General features: G+C 33.6%; 1 protein-coding gene across 2 annotated transcripts; it reads right to left on the reverse strand.

Moving 5' to 3' along the window:
• Positions 1 to 94: 94 nt before the first annotated feature.
• Positions 95 to 19,245, reverse strand: LOC142987647 (venom serine carboxypeptidase-like). Of its 2 annotated transcripts, none has more exons than XM_076136541.1 (8): positions 19,092 to 19,245; positions 15,966 to 16,276; positions 9,818 to 9,930; positions 6,206 to 6,379; positions 2,347 to 2,514; positions 1,545 to 1,807; positions 1,060 to 1,191; positions 95 to 743 (listed from the first exon to the last, which is right to left on the reverse strand). In XM_076136541.1, the coding sequence occupies exons 1-8, from the start codon at positions 19,124 to 19,126 to the stop codon at positions 350 to 352; spliced, it is 1,590 nt and encodes a 529-aa protein (XP_075992656.1). In that variant the 5' UTR covers positions 19,127 to 19,245; the 3' UTR covers positions 95 to 349. The 2 variants fall into 2 exon arrangements, with proteins under 2 accessions (XP_075992656.1, XP_075992657.1); XM_076136542.1 differs by lacking the exon at positions 19,092 to 19,245 and adding an exon at positions 18,189 to 18,273.
• Between the last annotated feature and the right edge of the window lie 1,637 nt (positions 19,246 to 20,882).

The following is a 20,882-nucleotide window of genomic DNA, read 5'->3' on the forward strand; positions in this document are numbered from 1 at the left end:
AAACCGGCCGTTAGTTGAAAATAGCATTAGACTAGTGTTCGTGGAAATAGTAACTGGTCCCTTGGATTCTTTTTACTACAATTCTTAATACTACATTTATTAAGGTGTATTTACAGGCAGTAAAAAGGTTTTTCTTGGCTTTAAGGAAATATACAATGCTTTCAACAGTAATAAATTCAATTGGTTGCATGCCGCAAACAGAAATTGTAGAACTTTGTCAGTTTTCACATACAATCAACGTTAAAACAACATTCATCTACAAATTCTAAATCCTATTAAAAGCGCTAGTATTTTCATAAAAATGTATCACAAATCAATTAATTTTTTCAATTTACAAGAGAGCTACAACTTAAAACATAGTAGAAACAATATTAGTATCTTCCATAGTGTTGTACAAATACGCGTCAGTCCGTCTCTTCCACCTTAGAGCATAGACAATACCACAGACAATAGCTAGAAGTAACAGAACATTTAGTACTACACTCACAACCATAGCTACTTTAGTCCCCGAAGAAGATTCGCCGGGGAATTTATAAATAGTCTTTGAAATCCCTTCGAATTCATCATCTATGTATTTAGGAGTATCTTGGGCTAATATTTGGTAGTTTGGAGGTATCTGCATGTCTAAGCCTCGGATAAAGTAGCTGATTAAATGCGTGGTCTCCGCCGGCTTGTCCATCGGGACTAAGTGGCCTGCGCCGCGGACCAACACTTCTGTGAGGCCACCACCGCTCTTGATGTAACTGGAAACAACAATTATTATTTCTTTTTATTTTATTATATTGTATGGAGTCTAACACGAGACGCACACACACGACACAGCGTAGTACAGTCAGTCTACAAGTCATCGATATAATTCTTTAAACGGAGTATGTACTGTCGTGTATGCTTTCCAAAACAAAACCAAACAAAATCAATATTTGTAAAAATGTAAGAAAAATCTGGCAACCTGAACTGATAATACGACTGAAAATACGGTCAAAGAAACTGAACTATTATGAGTCTCCCGGTAATGGGTTTTCTGTAGTATCAAAGGGGTTTAAATAAAGAGGCTCTTACCCAGCAACCCTGTTGTTAAACCACCAGGGTTTCCGCGAGGCGTCCAGGAACTGTTGTCGGTAGTTCCAGTGCCAATGCTTGCGACGGGACTGCGCGTTCGGCACACATGGCGCCGTGAGATCCATCTGTCCGCTGCAATCAAACAATAACATTATTTTCATATAATAATATGTACATAAAACACTTATTTAAGTCAATATAACAATCTGGTGCAAATCTATTAGTATTTAACTCCACGGAAAATTAAGTTCTACCAGTTATAAATCAGAGTATTATTATGTTTGATCCCGTTAACTCCTGTCATCCTGTTAATTTAATAAATGAGAAAGTTTATGAATATACATAACTGCTTGGCACTCTTTCAATCAAAGTCTACTGACTGGATTTTTATGCAATTATCACGCAGGTAATTTATGGCCTGGACATATCTCTTTTCTCTTTCCACAGGGACAAATTCGCGGGTATAAGAAAGTAATGTTACTCACCAATAAATAAGTACTCTATAATGATCGAGCAGCATCTCCACCTTAGACCTGACTTCGCTCAGAAAGTCAGGAGTCAGTCTCGCATGTACTGTGCTATTGAAGAAATTGAACTTAATGTCTCCGACATGTAGGGCTTCCTTCACCTCAGGATGATTGATGTACGTTGAGAACGCGTCCAAGTTTGAGATGCCGTCTAAGAGAATGTTGAATGTTTGTTGCTGCATCGATATGTCATCGAGTCTGGTGAGGAGTTCATCACGAAGCTGGAAGTAGATAACATTTTTGTCAATAAGAAACGAAGTAAGAGTATCATGATTGTAGTGTGTAATAAAAAGTACAAGTATAAAAGAGGGCACGTAAAATGTCGGTCCCGGTTGTTGTCAATTAAGATAACAGTCGTTAAGCCACGACAAAGGCCTTCGAGCGGCTTGAACAACTTTGACACTAGGTTGACCAATACAACAAGAAGAGTGTTATAATTGTTTTAATGATTGAAGATAAAAAGGATTTCTTCAGAGTTGTATAAAACTGAACTAAAATTTAATTAATAAACTTGATATTCTGATCTTGACTGTTTGAATTGCTGCCAGGAAACATTATCAAGTGATGCCTTAACCAAATGGCGTTCAAAACACAAGAAAAACCTAGGGGCGTCCTAGCACGCAGGGCGGACGAGATACGCCAGAATAAGACTGGCAAAAGATCAGTGAGTGATACAAAGAAAAAAAAGATACTATACTTAGGAAGAGTTACAGATAGGTTCACTATAAAACATCTAAACGAAAACATACGTAATACTTACCAGTGAAGCTTTAGACGAGTCCTCGCTATCCAGCGCTTTGTTGTACGCAGTCTGCAACGGTTTGACGGCAAGCATTCCTTGGCTATCGATCAAGCCCCACTGGTAGTAGATCGTGCTGTAGTCAGCTATACTGTCTCGGCTTAGCACCGGATTCCCAAGGATTATACCCTGAAAATACATGATTATGGATTACTTTAGGACAGTGATAACAATTATTATATGGCAGTGAGTGATGTTGAAAGTCGTCTTTTTGTAGAAGTAAAAAAATCGTGAGATCGAGTCTAAGTTCAATATAATATTATACACTTTTATGTTTTTGCACATAATTATATTGCTTAACTGACTAAACTTACTAAATTATTCAAATCCATAACATCTTACTTTCCGCTGAAATGTATAATGATATGCACATTTTAAGGCTTAAATTGCCACTAAAAATGTCGACATAAAAATTTTGAACAGTCATTACTAAAATAATTAACACGGAATAACATAACAAGAATTCAAAATTAATTGATCCCGATAAGGGCAATAAAAACATCGTTATACTTCGATTTAATACTAAATTACGTCCTGTATATATAAAATTATAATTAGGTAATCATAATGACATGTCTTATTAATTTATAAAGGCAAACAGGTTATTAGTGGTTGTTAAAACATGTGTTATGAACTCAATAAGCTTGGCAGCCTTGGCTTCGATACAATTTCTATTGGGCTTTCAATCTTGATAGTTATCACATGTGACAGTATGTCTACGTCATTGGTTGCCAACCGGTGGTCCGCGGACCACTGATGGTCCGCGGAAGACAAAACGTGGTCCGCGAATGACTTTAAAATTTTCAGGATGATTAATACACTAAGGTACACACTAGGTATAATGTAAAAGTGGTCCCTGCTAACAAGAATAATATAAAAGTGGTCCTGGACTAAGAAAAGGTTGGGATCCCCTGGTCTACGCTAATAAGGTTTTGTTACTTACATGGTAATATTTATAGGAACTACTGGATACTATGTTATCTAGATATGGTTGTTTGTATCAATTATTATGTCGGTAGCCGTTGATGGCTGTCGTTGGATAACGTTACCCATGAACTTGACACGACGCAATGAGGAGAGACAAGGTTAAAAATTGTCTAGTTTCGTCAGGCTGATAAATAGGTCGATAATTATAATTACCGTAAGGTCTAAAGTGCTTTCTTTACTAGAGGTGACAAAATATTATCATTCATGCTTTATTGATAAATAAACCAAATTGTTGTAGAAAAGCAGCATCGCTTCGATATTTATTGATAAACCCTTACTCCAAAGTAGAAATAAAGCACATTTTAAATGTATGTTGGAAATATTCAGAAAAAAGTTTTATCAGATCAATAGTAGCCTTAAATTCCTAATGGTTGTGTTGGTTGCTGACCCATGTATTTATATTTATGGCCATTAGATAATTAACTTGTGTATCAATTGTGTTCGTTAACTGGACCATAAAACAGCAGCAGGCGTGATTCGTTTATTTTTATAACTCGTTTAATGTTATTAGAACTAGTAAGTACTACTTAATTAAGAATAATTATTGCAACCTTATTAATGATAGTGTAAAATTATTTAGGTACAAGTATTTTTATCGAAGTGCAATTATTTACGAAATCATAGTAAATATCTCGATGACTCCTATGGTTACCATTTTGGGTCCGATTTCCCAATCGGAACAATTAATATTAAAATTATTCTATTTCAAGCCTGTTGTCTCATGGGTACCTTCCTATTTGTAAAAGTGCCTGCGATTCTAAAATACACTACCCAAAACTACAATGCAATCTAACAATTTTAAAACCAAATCATAAAAGTATAGTGGAATTGGTAAAAAAAGAATTGTCTGATTTTGCAACTATCCTTATTACAGTAGGTTATTTTAATTGCAGTAATCAGTGCGTATTTTGACCCGGATTTTTAAACAAACTACTATTTTAATTACTGCATATTGTCGTAATGTATACTTTCACGTTACAAAATTCACATACTTTAATAAAACATACAAATACTATATACATAAGTTACGTTTTTTAAATATAGTTTAAGCATATTTCGAATTATGTTGTAAATAATATGTATCGTAAATATTATTTTATGAAATAAACATGTAACGTTTCAGTTACCAAGTAATTAATAACTCAGTCTCGGTTTCTCCCACATTTAATTATTATAGGTACGTAAATCACACAAAACTGGTTATCGGTAAATAACCGAATATGTTCGAGTTCGTTATTATTACCTTTCTATATTTAAGTATTACTTATTACAGTCATCTATACTAATATTATAAAGCTGAAAAGTTTGTTTGTTTGGACGCGCTTATCTCAGGAGCTACTGGTCCGATTTGAAAAATTATTTCAGTGTTAGATAGCCTATTTATTGAGGAAGGCTATATATCATCACGCTACGACAACAGGAACAGAGTACCAGTAAAAAATGTTACAAATACGGGGAAAATTTCAACTGTCTAGCTATCACGGTTCATGAGATAAAGCTTAGTGTCAGACATACAGTCAGCGAAGTCTCAATAAAAGGGCCTTGTTATTACACTTAGGCTACAGAGCCAAACATATCGTTATTGCATAATAATCACCATATACCTAGTATGGTATTTTCTATAAATGTAAGCGAATAATACAGAAAACTAGTACTTAAATAGCAGTATGTATGCAAAGCTCACTTTACCTATAATTTGCGAACTGCAACCTTTGATTACGTTACAGCAAATATTCATAATGAACTGCGATTTCACGGATCGGAACCACAAAATCATTGTTGATATGACCTTGCCAATTTGTACTGACATTTCTGTCTGTTTTGTACGTAACTATGTGTTTGGTAGTGGTATTATATTCACCTATACGTTTTAGTAGAATATAAATCTAAATATAGATAGGTAATATAGGTATCTAAGTGCTATTAAGTAATATTCTTGCTCTAGCCAACCCAGGATTGGAAAAGGCTTCTTTTTACTCCTAAAGTTTACGAGCAAGGATAACTTTTTAAAAATATCCTTTTAAGAAAAAATATATCAAATTGGTTAAAAAGGTTTTAAATGTAAAAAAAAACGCCTGATTACCCGTGTTGGCGACATTTGATATTTTGTTTTTATTTTAACCACTTTATAAGCAAACTGCCAGTATTCATAGGAATAATATTTACACCTAACAGATCCCTAAATTCTACTTAGATTACAGTCCCTAGTCGTAGGAGCGTAATTAAAACCGAATCTATGGAAACCTAGCGACACACTAAATTAACAAACTAAAAAATGTATAGACCTTGACAATTCACAGAAGGTAAATGTTATAGGTATGTAAATTTTGTCCTATTTAATCATTGACTGACGTACAGTTACAAAATCGAGTACACTAAGATAATATGAACTATTTGACTTAATTAGTTTACTTATGTCCGATTGTATTTCATTTCTAGTTCCTAACGAAAAGCCTGCTGCACACATGAGAATCCTGATCGATCCTGGATTCAATTCTCGGCTTGAGTTATGTCATAAGTATTCGATTTTTATTGTTTGTGAAGAAATTTGTACGTCGCATTTGAAAGGTTTTCGGTGGAAAAATAACTTCCTTTAATATTCTTTTTAGGACAAAAATATACATAATAAAACAGTGGTTCCCAACCAGTGGTCCGCGGAAGTGAAAATATGGTCCGCGAATGATTTTAAAATTAAAAATTTGCAGGATGATTACTACCCTTTTTTTAATATACTTACTTATTGGTCCCTGCTAACGAGAATAATATAAAAGTGGTCCCAGACTAAGAAAAGGTTGGGAACTCCTGTTATAAAAGGACAAAAGTAGGTAAATACCTGTAAGTTAACTTCCATGAGGCCAATATCTCTATCTTGTTCAAGAATCTTGACTCCAAGTGCAGGGATGTACCTCCCCGCGTACGATTCTCCTGCGATGTATAACGGAGCCTTCCGTAGTTCAGGGAACACCATGAGGAACTGTCTCAAAGCGTTGTACAGGTGGCTTGAACACTGAAACACAGAAATACTTACTTTAAAAAATATCTCAATAAGTCGTTGTTATTTTATTTCCCAGCCTTGTCAGAGTATTAATTTCTTTGTTCTATATTCTATTAGTTTTTTGTTTTTATCTGCTTTACTTTTTTACAACAAGTAAGTGATATTGGTACAGAATAAAACACTTAACTTGACCGTTTCTTCACGTTAAAATGGCTTACTTGGTTGATCACGTATCAACTCATAAGCTTTTGAAATAGGAGTCTACGCGGGTGAAGCCACGCTGTGTTGTCTAAATATTGATTTGAATCCGGTACTACCGAAGAAATCATTCTTAGCACCAATTTTGCTAAAACATGGTGACTGTTGTTAAGTTTATCCTACTGTCTTTTAAACGAAACTAGTTTATTGAACTTGTATTAGATATGTACTAAATTATGAAATCTGGTAAACGGGTTTAGTAACAATATAATAAAATTAAAAGAAATACGATTGCAGTTTTATTTACGACTGGTAGCAAATAAAAATCGAAAAGTACATTAACTTTAAAACCCCAATCACTGTATATTTCTTTGCTTTTCATAATTTATTGCTTAAAATAATGTATAAAAAGTACTAACTATACAAATAATTAACACTTAAGTTATTGAACTGGTGATAGTGAAACGTTACTTACAGTTTGAAGGTCACAAGGAGGTTGCAAGGTTAATAAAAGTGAAGAATTACTGGTTTTAAAAGTTTGTTGGACATAATCTCCGAAAAGGCTGAACCGGTTTAGGAAGACATTTCACAAGTGGAAAGTTGTATTGTAGTTAAATAGCATAATAATCCTTTTTATTGCAGAATTTAGCAAAAAGATCAAGAGAGAAAGATTACTGAAAATCTCTACACCCGAATGAAGTCGCGGGTGTCGGTAGTCGCCAGTAAAATGCCAGTAAAATGAGCACTAGAACAGATACCTAAAGCCCTGAGTAATTTAAATAACAACCACGTACTTATACGCTTTTTTTCATTTGGGTTAGACAGCGAACGCTACTTGCCTTTATGTATTCCACTCAAACCAAAATCCTGTATTCACTGATGTTGACTTTGAGAGGTTAACTAATACAATATGGAATCAGACATCTGAACAGTATGATTATAAAAAACAGACTGCTCACAGTCCGGCTGTCATTGACCTATCAAGTCAAGTTAACACACGCTGTACAAACAATCAATCATTTCTTGTGACCGTTATTGAGCTATATTTAGTAGTACCAATACTACCAATTTAAGAGGCGAATTGATCATCGTTTTAAATATATGAGATACAATGATGTGCTTGTTAAAGTTTTTCTTAATAAGTTATGGGTATGTTGATTGGAGGGATAAAAAATGGGGTATTTCAATAAATGTACGTAAACGTACTCGATTTTTTTCAGTGGGAAACCCTGGTATAAGAACTTCGATGTTGTTGTTATTAATTCTGTTAGTGTTATGAATAAAAAATAGCATTTTCTGCTGTCTAATTCGAAGAATATAGGTAAAGTATGAGTTTTTAACGAATCTACGCCATAATAGTAACATATTCAACTTCAAATAACAATACTTTTAAGCTTTGAAATGATAAAAAAGATTAAAATTTAATTTCGCAGGAACGAACGCAAATACTCGTAAGAAAACAATAAAAACTTATACAATGCGTAGGTAAGTAGGTACATAATTAAGAAACAAAATTGAATATTCTCAAAGCCTTGTAAATGCTCGACAAAAGCTTGAGTTTGACATTAAAAAGGAGGTCAATGACAAAATACTAACTTCTTAGAACCCAAAATAAAGAAACAGATTACTTAAACATTTTTTTAAAACTTAAGTATGTAATACACTACCGACACGGGGACATTTAATCTTGTCCTACGGCATGTGTCAAAACCAGGCGATTTCGTTCTTTAACATTCAACGACATCGCACGACTTATATTTGTGGTGACGAGCGAAACATAGCATACCGATCTAAGTCTGCCTACGTCGTTATTGATGCTACGTCAGGACATTAATCCTCGTATTCATAAAAATATATGAAGTTATAAATGGCTTATAAAGCTCCTTAGCGAAATGAAAAGAGAAAACACATTACAGTAGATTTTTAACTAAAATAGGTTTATAGTGTTTGAATAAGAGGTAATAGAGTCTTCGTGTGTTCTTAACTTAAGGTATTCAAAACCTAAACCCGGATGTTTCACGGTTGAATAGCTGACTGGCAAAAAGCGACAGACACTAAATGAATCATTTTGATTTGACTTATTGATAAAATAGCTCCTGTAAGGTTTTTTGTGCGCTAGGATCTAGATCTACAGTGTAATTAAACAATCAGTTGGTCGACTGTTCGTCTAGTCACCTTTGATGTTTGTAAACAAGTTGACAAGTTTGTTACTGATTATTTAATTAAAATGTCGTTTTATTTCTACCTATACATTTTATTATACAAAAGGGACACTTTGTCGGTTTACAAATAGTGTTAGATAACTTAATATAACCTATCTAATAGATAAGCCTATCTAATTTCACCTGATTGTTATCAAGGGTGAAACTGGATATAAGAACTTAAAATTTTGATTACTTCTCCTTTACTAAAGGAAACAGAACCTATTAATACAAAAGCACGTTATTTCTGAAATATTTCTCACGAATTATGAACACAAAAGGAGCATGCAATTTGGGTTTGGCTCGCCTTTCGGTCCTGTCAATTCACACGATTGCGCTGTCTAGAAAGACGGCTTGAGTTTTAGATCTAAGCATGTTTTTGTTACACATCTATACTAAAATTGTTTGTTTGTTTGTTTGTTTGAACGCGCTAATCTCAGGAACTACTGGTCCGATTTGAAAAATTCTTTCAGTGTTAGATAGTCCATTTATCGAGGAAGGTTATAGGCTATATATCATCGCGCTACTACCAATAGGAGCAGAGTACCAGTGAAAAATGTTACAAAAACGGGGAAAATTTTTAACGCTTATGTAACGCAAGCGAAGTTGCGCGGGTCAGCTAGTAGTTATTATATTTTCGTTTTCTGAAAAAACCTTTGTCCTTATATGCTAGACCTGTAAAAGTACCTAATCGTAAATACACCCGTTTCCACAACAGCGAATGATAAATGAATACTTTTTATGGGGCAGTAAATACTAAGCCGGATTATTGGAAGAAAAGTATAAAATACCATTAGAGAACTTGATCATCATAAAATGGTTTTTGTTTATCGTGAACCTCGCTTTAATGTGTTATTCATAAGATATTTGATTACTTATTAGACAGAAAGTAACAGTGGAATAGAGGCCGCACAAAAGCTACTTTTTTCCTTTTGTACCTCCTTAAGTAGCATGGAATCAGAAATCCCAATTACTCAATAAATATTAGGCTTTTCTTGCTGACTTCATAGTTATCGTATGTACTGAGCAGTTTGAAGATTCAGATCCTTACCGTAGCCATGTCCTGTATGAAGCCTTTCGGACTGTCCGTAAAACTGAATCCGGTTCCAACTGGATTGTCAATGAACAGCAACGAGTGGTCTTTCGCCCATGTATTCTGACGAGCTGAAAATAAAAAGATTTTTTCAAGTTCTGTCTAATATTTTATCGTTTCTCGTGTGGGAATTGTAAAAAAACAAAGCACTATTTCAAATATGTGATTCTTTACAGCAGGTTCGTTTACCTTCGTGTGAATTTTCGGTTAGTTTAATTATATTTATAAAAGTAAATTAGCTTAGTTAATTTTTACAGCAGGTCGTTATAACACATAGGTACATACGTACATAAAATCGCGCCTTTTGACATAGGGATAGGCAGAGACCGAAGTTTTACAAACTTTTCTTGCCTCATTCATATCCATACATCTTGTTATATAGGACCGCCAGTTACGAGTACTACACACTTGGCTTCTTCACACAATCATTGATATTGAGTCCTTAGCTAAAGTTAGTCTAGTTTATTTTATAATTTCTCAAAGGACTTTCTGTCCGGTTATCTAAATAAATACCTAATATCCATATTTATTCCATACTAATATTATAAATGCGAAAGTAACTCTGTCTGTCTGTTACTCAATCACGCCTAAACTACTGAACCAATTTGTAATTTGGTATGGAGATATGATGCTACCCGAGAAAGGACATAGGTTACTCTATACCTCAGGAAAATGACGCATTTCCATGGGAAAATTCAGGTGACGGACGAAGTCGCGGGTTAATGCTACTAAGCAATAAGTCTAAGCACTTCTATATACCTCGTTTATATACATAGACGATAATTTTCGACCAAATGATCGCGACCATATGAACGTTCATTAGTATAAAGCTTTTAATTTAATTAAATTCTAATTATGTATACTTCTACATAGAAACAAAATAAGCGTTGTCTGGCTTAATGGTATCTAGTCTAATATCGTTAATAGGAAATTAAGTACAAATGTGTATAGGGCATCACCATTGCCTATCCCTAAATTATTGGTCAATGGTATTCGATGATGTCATTGTCTATTCCTATGGTAATCCTATTCCTACTAATATTATAAATGCGAAATTTTGTGAGTACATATGTATGGATGTTTGTTACTCTTTCCCGCACATACTACTGAATCGATTACGATGAAATGTATGTAACTATTGTAGCTAAAGTATGTAATTTGTATGTAGGTAGCTAAGGACCCAGAATATAACATAGGTTACTTTTTACCCCGTGGTTCCCGAGGGATCGGGATTTACACGGAAAGGGTTTCGCGGGCGATGACGCGGGCGGCCTCTAGTACGAAATAGATTAGACAGATAACCGCCTCTGTGGCGTGGTTAGTTGTCTATCTGACTGCTGCTGAGGACTAAGGTTGAAACCCGGGTTAGGCAAAGTATGGGTCTTTTCAAATTAAAATAAAAAATAATTCTCAATAGTAGACCGGAGTTTTATTATGTGACTAAGTGAATGGCAATGGGCTTGCTCCTTATTACATGGGAATAACATAATTGATGGCGAAACGTGGGCATTTCATACGCTTATAGCGTATAACAGGCGTGATATTATATACATATATACGTACTAAGTAAACTTTTGACATGTTACAATACAAAACGTAATTTAATAAAATTCCGCAATCTAGATACACAATTTACCTAGTTTGTTTTCCTTGTTATGCGATATCACATTTTGTTTTTAAACATTTGGTGGCTTTGAGGAAGGTAATCTAATATATCACACGACGGAGATGGGTCACGCCCTTGTCCTCGAATGACTAAGTAGGTTGCTATGTGTTAAAATAAATTTATACTAAAACCTTTCAAAATCAAGTTTTTAATATAAATGTTGACCACAGAGTATCCCAAATACTTGTGTTTGTGTGTACAATGCACGTTAGTGTATTGATTTAAGGCACTTTATAAACATCATTATTAAAAAAATATTTGAAAATTTGTAGTAAATTTTTACTTCACGTATAAATACATAGATAGCTCTTAAGATAATATTATGATTTTAAGAAAATAAGTTACATTATTTGTCATTAAAGCAATACGAAAATTTTGATTAAAAAAATCTCACATTTTTGAAGGTGATGTCAACGAACTCTTGAAACAGAATGTTTTGAGCGACGATAATTATGTTAATAAGTCTGATATAACAATTAAGATGACATTTGTATTGATTTGTAGTTGACATTATGAATTTTCCCATGAAAAGACACTTTGTAAGGTTAAATCGGACACTGTAGTTTTAAATCAACGAGTCAGCTAAAGCTAAGGTGACGCTTAGTAAGCAGTAACAGAATACGATAACAACATCAAGTTACGCTCCTTTAAAATGTGACTTATTTAATAACCGACTGAGAAGGATCTCAATTCGCTGTGTAATTTTTCTTGGTTATTACTTTTGTCTATGTAAAACAAAACTATATAAAGCCGCTCTGCATGTTTTTCATATAAAATTTGTGTGAGAGCAAGGCATAAGCCTAAGATTAGTAATGTAGCAGTTAGAATACTTAATCCTTTTTAGCAATAGCTAAGAAGGATAAGATAAAAGTAAAACAAAGTTAAAAAAAATACAAAATTTCTTATGGCATTCATAACAAGGATTTGAACAAACCAGTTTACGAAAGAGCACATTTTATTTAAATTCGTTTAAGTACAAAAGAACCGGTACTCAATCAAAATATCACCTTGACTTAAAGCGAATTGGTGACCGAATTGTGTTGATACTACTCGATTGTGACCATGGAAACTATTGAGAATCGATACATTAATTGATTGTTAGATGTACCTATTATATCGAGTAACGAATCGAATGGCACGATGTTTATTGATTGAGTTTTTTTCTGTTTTGGTACAAAATTGGCTAAACGGTGAACGGAATGTTTTGGAAGTCGTAAAGCTTCTACCAGAATTGATTGATTGCAGAAGCCATAGTATTCTAATGATTGGTTATCGGAACCAACTTTTTCAGGCTCTATCTGAAACTTTCAACCTAACTATAAGTTGAAGAACAGGCCCTGAAGAAAGAAAAACATGACAAATTATTTCAGCTTGCTTTTGTTTGACTTTCGAGCTTTTTTATATTTGAATTTCATACTAAGATAAGTATTTCTATACAAAAAATCGGCTTGAAAGTCAGGCTACAGAGAATAATATTGATAATTCAGTAGGCTATCAATTGTGTGTCAATTAAAATTAGCAAAAAGTGTCTTTATTTCTTTTAAATTAATGTCGTTGTCATAATATAAATGATCCGACCGGTTGGTCTTTTTCATTTGCTGGTTACCTTCAAGAGTTCAAACCCATATGTTACGTTTAATCTGTTTTATTATTCAATTATACGAATAAACGATGATGACATGTAATATTTTTAAAATAAAAATAATCATAAATCAATTTGTCATGAAGGAATCATGCATATTGCATATTTATAAATTTTGAGGTCGTTGTTTACGTAAAAGAATTATATCATTTTGCAATTTTCTCATGAAGTAATTTGTTATTGTGTTTCTATTTTATTAAAATAAATAATAAATAATTAAATAGCATACTGGCTTGTTTCCGCTTACGATGTGAAAGGCAGAACAGGCTGTTTGGAAATTCCCAGGTACCGCGCCTTGCTTTTGAATTACGAACATGAGGAAAATAACACTCATAAGCCGTAATTTGTGTTGGTTAATGTTCTTTTTCAAAATTAAAGTTTTTAATTTACACTACAAGAAAATGGCGTCACAATATTCGTGGTAAATACGTAGAAGGTTCTTGTTTATGATTTAATTGTCTTAATTTATTTTTAATCGCTTCGGAGGAATCTTTTAATAACAGTCAGACATCTTCGTGTATAGATGATAAATTGCTTTTGAAACGTTTTAAAAAGTAGGTAGGTATTTCATCGTCGTGCAATAGTAAAAAAAAACAATGACTAGATTTTTCTAACTATGCACTTCTTCTTCTTCTTCTTATCGTATGGTTAGTGGTCAACCTAGTGTCAAAGTTGTTCAAGCCGCCCGGAGGCCTTTGACTTAACGTCTGTTATCTTAGTAGACAACAACCGGGACCGACTTTTTACGTGCCCTCCGAAGCACGGAGGCGCTCAGTTAAGTAATCAAATACCACTATACGGTCACCCATCTATAGAATGACCGAGCCAACGGTTGCTTAACCCACAGATCGTTTACCGACCGGTGAGCGCACTAAAAATTTGGGCTCATCACCCCTGTCCCCCCCCCCCCCCACATTCCAAGATCGCATTAAAAATTTGGTCCTCTGAAAAACGCAAATTAGCCTAAAATAATATACCTACATTTCAATAGACTAATAGAAAATTATTGAAATTTTGACGTTGAAAAATAGTAATAGATACATAATATATGCAGTTAGGGATATAACTTGTATGTTTATTTTTTATATGTCCGTTGTTACTAACGTAATGATCAATAAATAAGGACATTAAGATAAATAGCAGGTAATCTAAATACTGTGTCACGTCTATAATGGTTACAAATTACAATGATTACAATATATTGTCTTAATAGGAATAAATCGTTTGTATATTTTACTTTAGTAAGTAGTGATATAAATAAAAGATGACTGGAAAATATCATGATTCATCTAGATTATATTATAGGTACATCGTTATCTAATGATTCCGTAGGTTGTGTGGCAGAATATACAACTACTGATCGTGTACATCCGGGTTCGACTCCCGTATTAGGTTAAGTGCTTTTCTACTAAAATTTATCGTAGTTAGAATATTTTCAATACAAGCCCGAGGTGAACGTGCCCGAAATACCGCAGCTAGGCTTGTGTCCTGTTACATGGGACTTATTTTGTTAATGGCGAAACGTAGGTGTATTTAATGTATCTCTGCCTACACCTTTGAGTATAAAAGGTGTGATGTTAAGTATAAAATTAAATGTCTCTAATATATAGTAAGAGTAGATAGATAACTTTATTATTTTTCTAAGTATGTTTAAGTCCAGTTTCGTATGAACAATTACGAGAACAATGACTCATTAAAATGTCTGTCATTACTAAGAAAGTTCAATAAGGCTTTACCTTGCAGGCTACAGGTTTATTAAGGTCATAATAATACATATGTAAAAGCTCTTTTGACCAGGTGCGGCTTACATCTGAGAAGTTGCCGTTGACTGAAAACTTATGATTACGAGGATGATATAGTAACAAAAAGGCGGAATAAATTAATCTCCCGGTTTCTGAGGTACATTTAACGGCAGTTTATCTATTCGATAGCGTTAAAACTCATACAAAAAAAAACGCTATTGAAAAAATAAACTACCGCTAAATGTACTTAGAAACCGGGGGTAAACAACATAGAAAACGACCTATTTCACGTTACTACGTAAATCGCGTCTCACCCCAGATATTAAGAACTTATTTTTTTCTCGTATTCAGTCAATCTAGTTACGGTAAATAAACTTACTAGATTTGAATTACATGAAATAAAGATTAAACTCTTTTACATTTACAAGATTATTCGCAATGCAGAAATTTATATTGGTGTATTACAGCTAAAAGTAACATCCTCTTTTGATAACATAAACCATAGGCTTATCTGTTAGTCAATCACTTAAAATATTTTACTAAAACTAAATGTTTTGTGAGTGTTTGATCTTTTAACACGCATATAATTTTACATATTGCACATAAATATTTACTAAGATGCCCGTGTAAATATTAGATACATAACGACAAACACCTCTTTCATTTACTTTACGTTTGACGCCCTTTAACTTCACTTGAACAGTATAAGTATTCAAGTCAGCTGTAGAACTATGACCACCTGGCCTTCTGGTTAGCCCAGTCGAAAAAGAAACTTAACTTTTCTGTATTTCGATATGTGGATAAAAAACGGTCAGTTCCCAGTTGTCTTACCACGCAGTCCTGCTCGTAAAACAAAGGTATTTGGATATTTTTTCCCGATGGATTTACTAATAAAGTAAGACTACGCTTTTCTTATTTTGCCAGTAGTCTAACTATATGAAATACAGACTAACTTATTCTGCAGACAGCGGCTGCAACTGACAGTTTAAGCAATCAATTTCGTATTGCAATTACTATTAAACTTTATAAAAGTCAAAACTAACCACGAACACTCACCTTTCAACTTCGAATCAGAATATTCAAATGGTCCAATCTCATCGAACAGGCCAGCGAGGCTCGTGGCCCCTGGACCTCCTTGCAACCAAACTATCCATGGAGTATCCGGCCTATAGTTTTCAGCCTCAATGTACCAGAAAAATAAATTGGAATTGTGTTTCTCGTCCACAGTGAAGTATCCAGAATAACTGGTCCGATTTAAAAATAGATCAGGGTTGACGGCTGCCAACTTTCTCGCTTGGTCAGTTAAGTTCTTCTTAATAAGACGGGTTAGGATCAGCGCTGGGGTGCTCGCCAAAATCGATGACAGGCTGTAAATAATTATATACATTTTTATATTCGCATACTTTTGCTAGGTATATCTTATGGCTCTGTCAGTAAGTATTGTTACTCGATTCTTGTAATGATAATTTATAACACACTACCTTTTTTTACCATGGCCAACCCTCAATTTAGTCAAACAAACTGACTTTGTCTGACTAACATTTAAGTCACATTGTCACAACATCTATAGGTTTTTGAACTTTGCCAAATGGTAAAATTATTTCGGATTCCGCCTTTAAGCATACTATAATCTGGCCTTCTAAGTAGAACAACAAGTTACACATACTATATCAATGTAAACGTTGATCCTAAGTACATACTAGGGCTCTAGGCGCCAACACAAGGTAACAAGGCAATCATTATGGCTATATTTCCTCGAAATTCACACGATCGTTCTTAACACTCATGTTTTACAAGACGAGTGCATAATATATCATACCTATAATATCATGTTCATAAAACTATGCCCTATTAGTTAAAACAACGCATTGAATTATATTGAAAATACTTTCACGTATATAAACATTTCCTCGTGCGAATCGTAACAATAGTACAGTCTATGCGTTTTTGTTTAATGCGTCAACGTGCTGTTTTATTATATTAAAATATTTATACATAAAATCCGTTTCTTTATGCATTGGTCAATGAAAAATAACATTCATATTTATATTGAAAAATATTATATACTGCGGTCATCGGTAGCTAAGTAGTTTTGACACTTCGCAAAAACTAAGTTCTTAACTTTGCTGAAAAGTCATTAGTCCGACAAAAAATCTAGGTTTGAGTGACTTTGGATTATGAAATTAGCATTTTGAAATACACATTTAACGTATAACGCCAACCAACACATGGTGGATATAAAGGAATTAGGAAAGACCATAAAGAGTAACTCCTAAAAATATTGAAATATAAGTTATCTAAATTCGCTAAAAAGGTTCTAATTTTTGCTAAATAGAATGAACTAAGAATTGAAGTCAATTATTTTTTATTAGTCGCACTATTATTTTTTATTTAGGTACTTATAAGTAGGTACAGATTGAATTGTATAATTCGAATTCAATAAGAAATTTCTTTCTACGAACCTACGGAAGTTATTCTATATTCCCTTTTGTAGTTGCCAAGGCTCGCTTCCTTTACGATGACAACATAATTTATGCACCCACGTGATACGATTAATAAATAAGACAGAATCACGAGAATTACTACACACTTCGTAACAGGAAAATGGCTTTACAATGATGATTTCGTCCCAGCATTGTTGCAGTAAGATTTAATTACAGTGATAAGTCCTTTTGAAAGTACATTAAGTTGAACTTGATAATAAGGTCACAATTTATTTTGACAACTCGCACACGCTTATTTGATTCCTTACTAAGCAGTGCTTGTACTATGGTAACCAAATAACTGATACATTAACTAATACATTAAAAACATAATAACATCAAAATTTAACAACCAGACTCAGAACAAGTACTTGTGCTCATCACACAAATATTTGTCCCGGGTGGGATTCGAACCCACCGCACGCGGCGCTACGGCTATTGCGGTGATGAGACCACGTTAACCACTGCGCTGAACGTCCAGGTAAATGTATGTTATCATAATATTGTAGGAAATCCCGTTTTCTAGTCTTATCGGCACTATAAGGATGCTTATTATACAAAGTGTTTGGCAGGTGATGGTCCAAACATGCTGTCGACACGTTCGTGCCATTCAAATGGTCTTAGGACTCACCTCACTCACCGTTTCAGAGATATGATATTTCAAAGTCTTAAAATCGTGCTATTAAGTTAAGGTACCTTAGACTTGAAGTCGGGCCTTTTTGTACTAAACCGAGCCGACTACATCAGTAATTTTCACATATTTTGGCCGGTAATTAACACATGAATTTCAACTTACTTGAAGGCTTCAAGTTTCAGCGCTGGTAACATTATATTGGCCGTGGTCGCAAGCTAACTCATTATGCAACGTGAAAGTTTAAAAGTTTTGATCATATTTCAAGCTGCGTTTAAACTAGTGATGTGTTGAACACACATCGGACTGATATACAGCTCTGACATACTGACATAACTAGTGCATATTTAAAATAGTATTTAAAAAGAATATTGCTTGTTACTGTGTAATTTTTTCGTATAATTTGTGTGTAAGTAATGGGAATTACTCCGTTGGATGACCTTGAGGGATCATCTGTATTATCATTTGTTACTTACGCCGTCTATCACTAGCTCACAATTTTGAAAACTTTAATTTAAGCACAGATCTGCACTAATATTACAAACGTATCTTAAAGTTTGCAAGCTTATTACTCAAACATAGCAAAACTACTGGACGGATTTAAACTAAACTTCACAGATTTGATAGTTTATAATCTGGAAACCCGTTTATTAATAACTAGGGCTCATCATTAAGTTTAGTATACCTTTATCATATTTGCCGGTAGAGGAATATAAATAATCCCTAAAAATATAAAGTCAATGTCTATTATAAACATTTAGTTCACCACTTCTCCCAGCTATGCGAAATATTTAAAGATACTTGAACTGTGTTAGGACATCATTCGCTTCCCGATTGAAAGTACTGAACGTGCATTTATCAATTCAAATTTGTTGCGAGTGCATTGACATCGAAGAATCGCATCTTGACTTGACAACAACTTGTTGGAGTAAATTAGGCCATGTAGTATTTTTGTTACATACAGCAATTAAAATATCGAAAAATGAAGGTAATGGCCACATAAACAATAATTTTACTTTTAAAAATTAAGAAGAAAATTTATTTATAAATGGAATAATGATTCCTTACCTAAATGTGAACAACAATCCAACGATCACTTTCATTTTGAGTCACTAAAACTTAATACACGAACAAACTAGCAAACTTTAATTTAAAAATAATTTTATTTGATGTAAACTTTTTATATAGTTTGAGAGCGCGAACGTGCGCGCTTCGTCGTTCGAAAACCGGACTGAATACGAGCTGCAAACAAGCCTCTGGTATCAGAAATAGTTGTTTGAATGACGTCATCAAAATATTGACTGCGATCGTTTGACTGATAACTCATGAGTTTTCCAAGCACGTGTTTTCTTGTGGTTTAGTAAAACTGGGTTTTCTAGTTACAGGTATCTTCTGGTTTCTGTTTTTCGTATCTCAATAGCCAATTAAGTAGGTGATATGACTATACCTATCTATATTTATATTTATTTTATTTTATTTATACCTATCTAATTAATTAGTTTCTAATTTTTTTACTCTTAGCTAGGACAATAGCTAGACTCATTTAAGCATATGACCTGTAATGATATAGTTTCCAATCAATCCAATTTGGGTTCTTGTTATTCACAGAATTTTTTCGATTTGTATTTTCCTAGCATTTGCTACCTACTAAGTAGGTTGTAAGTAGGTGTATTCCGATTGTTCTTTGATAAATTTTAGCACGAATCGGTGCAAGTAAGCAGTGATCTTTTCTCTGCTGTTTTTTTGTCTACTTTCTTGTAACAAAACAACGTATGTATTTTCGCTATCTAACATTGTCTGTATTAAAACTTGTCAAAGTTTATCTCTAATTATAATCACGTTAAAAAGAACTGTTTCACAAAATTGTGCAATTTGACACTCGTATTTTAATCTGGGAAATATACTACAAAGTATTTCAAATTTATTGATAAAATAGTGTTTGGCAGTACCGGCAGTTGTCACTATCAAGGAAGGGTATCTATAGAATTATATGAAAAAAAAGAGCAACCTTATCGTATTTTGAAAGAACCAGGTTGATTTTCAAGTCGTTTCAAATGTTAAATACCTACTCGTTACAAAGTCTTTACAATAAACAATAACCAATGGGGAAATCACGCTAAAAAGGAGACTTCGTGAGAAACTAATGAGATACCCGCCTGAAAATGAAAACTAAATTAATATCACAATGAATAAAAAATACTAGGTATAAAAAACGTAAAATATTATAATTAAAGTAAAGAGACAATTAACGTAGTATGTGAACGGTAATAAAAGAAACAAAACACATTGAAATATAAGTTTTACGAGTTTTTTGCGTAACAAGAACATTTATTTCGTCATTATCATATTAATACAAAATTAACATAAATATATTATACATGGTTATAATTACGTGTACAATTGATATAAATCTCGGATATATTTTCTAAATAACAAACAATGTGTTCCCAAGACGATAATCAACATGAAACAAACATAATCTTAACGAACGAACTATTTTATGTGTGCTCTGAATATTTTGTTAAAAGTCTGGCTAATCAGGATTACTCGCTATTCTGATGTTAAGATTTTTTTCTTTAACCCAATACTGTCCCACTGCGAGGCAAGAGTCTCCTCCCAAACGAGGGAGGGGTAAGGCCTTTAATCCACCACGCTGGCCAAGTGCGAGTTGGGGAGTTAATTACTAATTTATTAAATTTCCGTGCTTCTTACTTCATTCTTCCTTTTCTTATAATAACAGGTAGGTACAGTCCTTTACGATATTATTATAAAGCAGTCTGAAAGTTAAAATGTAAAAATCTGTCGAGATTTTCACATTTGGACGGGAGCGTTTGAGACCTTTAAAAAATAAGGAATAAT

This window comes from Anticarsia gemmatalis, chromosome 3, assembly GCF_050436995.1.
Source record: "Anticarsia gemmatalis isolate Benzon Research Colony breed Stoneville strain chromosome 3, ilAntGemm2 primary, whole genome shotgun sequence".
NCBI classification, from domain to species: Eukaryota; Metazoa; Arthropoda; class Insecta; order Lepidoptera; family Erebidae; genus Anticarsia; species Anticarsia gemmatalis.